Source organism: Miscanthus floridulus, chromosome 19 (assembly GCF_019320115.1).
Source record: "Miscanthus floridulus cultivar M001 chromosome 19, ASM1932011v1, whole genome shotgun sequence".
Lineage (NCBI taxonomy): Eukaryota > Viridiplantae > Streptophyta > Magnoliopsida > Poales > Poaceae > Miscanthus > Miscanthus floridulus.
In genome coordinates, this window is record NC_089598.1 from 4,141,196 (window position 1) to 4,145,421 (window position 4,226).

Consider the following 4,226-nt stretch of genomic DNA (forward strand, 5'->3'; position numbering starts at 1 on the left):
GGGTCGGCGACGGCAATGGCCGGCCGGCGGCGCTGACGAACGCGGCGGGGGTGAGGGGAGACTGCGGCCGGCTCTAGGGAGTGAGGGGAGAGAGGGGAGGGCAGTGCGGAGGGGGAGAGGGGGGCAGGGAGGAGCCGCCGCCGGCGGCGAGAGAGCGGGGCGCTGCCGCGGCGGGGCGGGGGGCGCGGCTGCGGGCGCAGGGCGGCTGAGGGCCGAGTGAGACAGAGAGAGAAAGGGAAGCGAGGCCGGGTACAAGGGGCTGCCGCGCCATGATGCGTGGTGCGACAGCCCCGCGCCATGATGCGTGGCGCGGTAGGCCCGCCGCGCCGTGACGGGTGGCGCGTCAGACCTGCCACGTAAGCGGTCGCCGCAGCCATTGACTGCCCCCTGCCACGCCTGCATGCATGGCGCGTCAGCGTGAATTAGCCGCGCCGTGCAAACAAGCACATCCAAATGTGTTAGTTTTGAAGAAAAAAATGTCAGTTTTAAAACAGTTTAAAAAATGTGTTAAAAATAAAGAAAAAATTCGCTGCACACACGGGCACACACAGCTGACAGCACACCACACTGACAGCCTCTGCAGCGGCATCGGGCTCCTGCTAATCCGCCGATTAATCACTGATCAATCAGCAGACCAAGTTGCACTGCTGTTGGTTGGGCAAGTCGTCGTCGTCTTCTCCATCTCTCTCAGCTGCTGGGGTTCTTTGCTTTTACCAAGTGAGCAACAAGCAAAGCAAACCAGCTGGGAATTGGAATTGTGGATGGATGCAAATGGGGCACCTTAAATGTGGTGTGGTGTGGCAACGCCCTATTTAGTTCCTTCCTCTAAAGTTTACTTTCTGTGTCATTGAATATTTGGATACATGTATAGAGTATTAAATATAAACTAAAAAAATAACTAATTACATAGTTTATGACTAACTTGTGAGACGAATCTTTTAAGTCTAATTAGTCCATGATTTAACAATATGGTGCTACGGTACACATGTGTTAATGACGGATTAATTAGGCTTAATAAATTCGTCTCGCGGCGGATTCTGTAATTTGTTTTTTTATTAGTATCGAACGTCTCATATGACACCTCATCTGACATTCGATATGACACCCCAAAACTTTAGGCCTGCGTTTAAACAATGCCAAAGAATTTAACAGCGCACCAACCCAGGCACTGTTCATCGTCTCTGGCAGATAGGCGCCAACTAACTCAGCAACAGCAACAGGAATTTAAAACGTTTTTGTTTTATTGCTTGATTGCTACATTATACAGGAGGAGAAGAAGGAAAAAAAAACTCTCTGCATCCACCACAGCAGTGACAGTGAGGAGTGACAGGCAACTGACCAAGTGCCCTCTCGAATTCTCAATCGATCTCTCATCACTCTCAAACAACAGTGTAATAATCCATCGTCGTGTTAGCTTGATCGTATCGGCCATGCTTATCAGCTATGATACAGTGTTTTTCTCTCATAATAAAACAGCATCAGTCGCCTTATAAGCCACATAAACGACGAGCGAACAGGGTGTGCACGCAGGCATGGCTACATTTCTTTCTTTGTTCCTTTCTTCAGAGTTCAGACACCAACAACTGCAGTTTGGAGATGGACGACGACAATCCTTTTTCGACTCGACTAGCTTATTCCCAATCTGAATACACTTCACTTGCCCTAACCAAGTAAACCAACTCTCTCATTCTCTCTTTCTCTTTCTCTATCTGAATAGTATGCACACAAAAGAATCTCAAACGTTTCATGAACAACAACAAGAAGAAGAACAGAAAAAAAATCTTAAAAAAAAGAAAAAGGAGAAGAAAAAAATACTCTCGCGGATTGATGAACTAGAATTGGCTGGTACGGTACCATGCGGCGCAATGCAGCTGTGTGACCAAGCTAGGTAGCCCTGCCTGCCCAATCATGGCCTCATCGATGGGCAGCGGGTGCAATTCTTGGCACACAAGCATCGCATTGCATCGCATCGCATCAGCCTTTCGCTTTTCCCCACATCTGACTGGCTGCTGCTTTTGCGCTGGTGGCCGGTGCCGGGTTGCACTCACTCGTCAGAGCATCCAGTCCAGGCGGTTCGTCGGCGGCGCGCCAGAGGACGCCGTGGAGCTGACGGTGGTCGTTGACGAGGCCGAGGACGTGGACGGCAGCGACGACAGCAGGTCGAACATCTCCCACCGCGTCGGCCCCTGCTGCTGCTGGTGCCTCGGTTGCTGCTGCTGCGGCGGCGGCGGCGGCTTGGGGGCGGCCTTCTCGCTGGACTTGCGGATGATGACGGCATTCTTGGCCGCCACCGCGTCCAGCGTCTCCACGTACTTCTGGACGCGCTTCACCTGCGACGGCGGCGGCGGCGGCCGGAATCGATTCGAATTCAGTCAGCCGCGGCATTGGAATTCAACGCGGGTGGGGTGGGGAGGCGAAATATCGAATTGATGCGCTACTGTACTGCTACTCTGCTACTAATGAATGCTTGCTTCTCACTCACCTGCATCCGCCTCTGCGCCTTGACGTCGCCGTCGGCGACCACGGCGTCGAGCTTGAGCAGCTCGTTCATGAGCAGCTCCGTCACCTGCACCACGTCGTTCTCCGCGACCTTCTCCCCCTTGCGCACCGACGCGTCCAGCGCCGCCACCTGCCAAGCCGCCAATCAGTTTTTTTTTTTCAGAATCAGGGGTGAGCAACACCGACTGCTTGTTTGGTTGGTCAACTCCCCTAGTCCCCTGTTCTGTTCGTTCTGCTCTCGAGATGGGCTCGGAAAAAAATGCAATCTTTGGGATGGATGGATGGATATGGATAGATGGGGATGGCTAAATGTACCTTGGGGGCGAGCTTGTCGACCTCGGCGGCGACGGCGGCGACGGCCCTGGCGGCCTTCTCGAGGTGTCCGTTGCGGCGCTCCTCGATGAGGCGGCGCGCGCGGGCCTCGGGGTCCTCCACGACGACGACCTTGGAGCGGTCCTTGACGCCGGCCATGTCCAGGAACGCCTTGGAGTCCCGCTCCTTGTCCTTGTACAGCACCTTCTGGTCGTCCGGGTGCAGCCCCGTCTTGGCGGCCACCAGCTTCTTCAGTTCCCCTGCACACCGCAAGCCGGAGCTTCGTCAGCGGTGGTTGGCCGGTGGCCGGCCGGCGCGAACAAACGGACAAGAGAAGCGAGCGGATGACTGACTGACCGAAGGAAGCCTCGGAGCTGATGTAGATCTCGTGCGTGACGCCGGCGTGTTTGACCTTGACGCGGATGGTAGGCACCGGCTTCACGTTGGGCGACGGCTCGTCGTCGCCCGCCCCGCCGCCGCCCCTCTTCTGCACCAGCATCCCGCCGGGCCGCACCTCCCACACCTCCTCCGCCGGCACCTTCCCGCCGTTCCCTCCACCGCCGCCTGCGGCCGCCGGCGCCTCCTTCATCGACCCCAGCTTCACCGGCGCGCCCTTCCTGCTCTTGGGGCTCGCTCCCAGCATACTTACCGCCGCCTCCTGCCTGCCTGCCTGCCCGCTCGGCTACTCCCTCCCCACTCGGTCCGGAACAAACTTGGGCGCCGCCGCCGCCGCCGATCGAGGCAATGGCGCGAAAGAAAGCACACCTAGCTAGCTAGCCCAAAGCTTGTCGGCCGGCCGGCGAATATGGAGGCAGGTGGGTGGGGCGGGCAGCGGGGATCGGAGGGAGAAGCCAAGGAAGGAGACCGACGGACGGACGGACGGACGGATGGATGGACAGCGAAGAGGAGAAGAAAATAATGGCAGGCAAGCAGCGGGCGGGCGAGGTGGATGCGGATGCGGATGCGGGAACCACCGCATGGACAGGGGGAATATATATATACGCCAAATAGAATACCGGCAGCGGCGGCCACTGCCCACATGGCCGCGACCGCATACATTACCATTACCATCGTCGGTCATCAGGTCCAGAGGAGGAAGACAAGCCCCACTTCTCATACATAATTCCGGCTAATTGATTAATTAACTTTCAGAGCTTGGCTCGATCGATCGATCGCAACCAACCGTTTTTAATTCGCGCAGCAGAACGAAACGAAATGGCTCACTGTACAGGTCTGTAGCTGCTTGCTTGCTTAGCTAGCTGACGCTGATGGCGCCATCTGAAACCATTTCATTTGTTTAATTTATTGTTATTGCTATTGCTACCTGCAAATAAACTCAACAGATTGATCTTGCTGCTGCATCATTTCGGTGCTGCTTCCTGCTTGTCTTCACGCTAGCTACCTGCCTGGATTTA

The 4,226-nt window shown here is 55.8% G+C and overlaps 1 protein-coding gene across 1 annotated transcript; it reads right to left on the reverse strand.

The window, feature by feature from the left end:
• Nucleotides 1–1,519: 1,519 nt before the first annotated feature.
• On the reverse strand, nt 1,520–3,778 carry LOC136528397 (BAG family molecular chaperone regulator 1-like). The gene is made up of 4 exons (XM_066521354.1): nt 3,169–3,778; nt 2,815–3,071; nt 2,483–2,629; nt 1,520–2,330 (listed from the first exon to the last, which is right to left on the reverse strand). The coding sequence occupies exons 1-4, from the start codon at nt 3,452–3,454 to the stop codon at nt 2,052–2,054; spliced, it is 969 nt and encodes a 322-aa protein (XP_066377451.1). The 5' UTR covers nt 3,455–3,778; the 3' UTR covers nt 1,520–2,051.
• Between the last annotated feature and the right edge of the window lie 448 nt (nt 3,779–4,226).

Excerpts from the sequence above, each read along its gene's own strand:
- LOC136528397 (XM_066521354.1), bottom strand. The coding sequence starts at position 3,454 with ATGCTGGGAGCGAGCCCCAAGAGCAGGAAGGGCGCGCCGGTGAAGCTG. Across the intron at positions 2,630-2,814 it reads TCGACAAGCTCGCCCCCAAG|GTGGCGGCGCTGGACGCGTC; the intron begins GTACATTTAGCC and ends GCGGCTTGGCAG. Across the intron at positions 2,331-2,482 it reads AGGCGCAGAGGCGGATGCAG|GTGAAGCGCGTCCAGAAGTA; the intron begins GTGAGTGAGAAG and ends CCGCCGTCGCAG.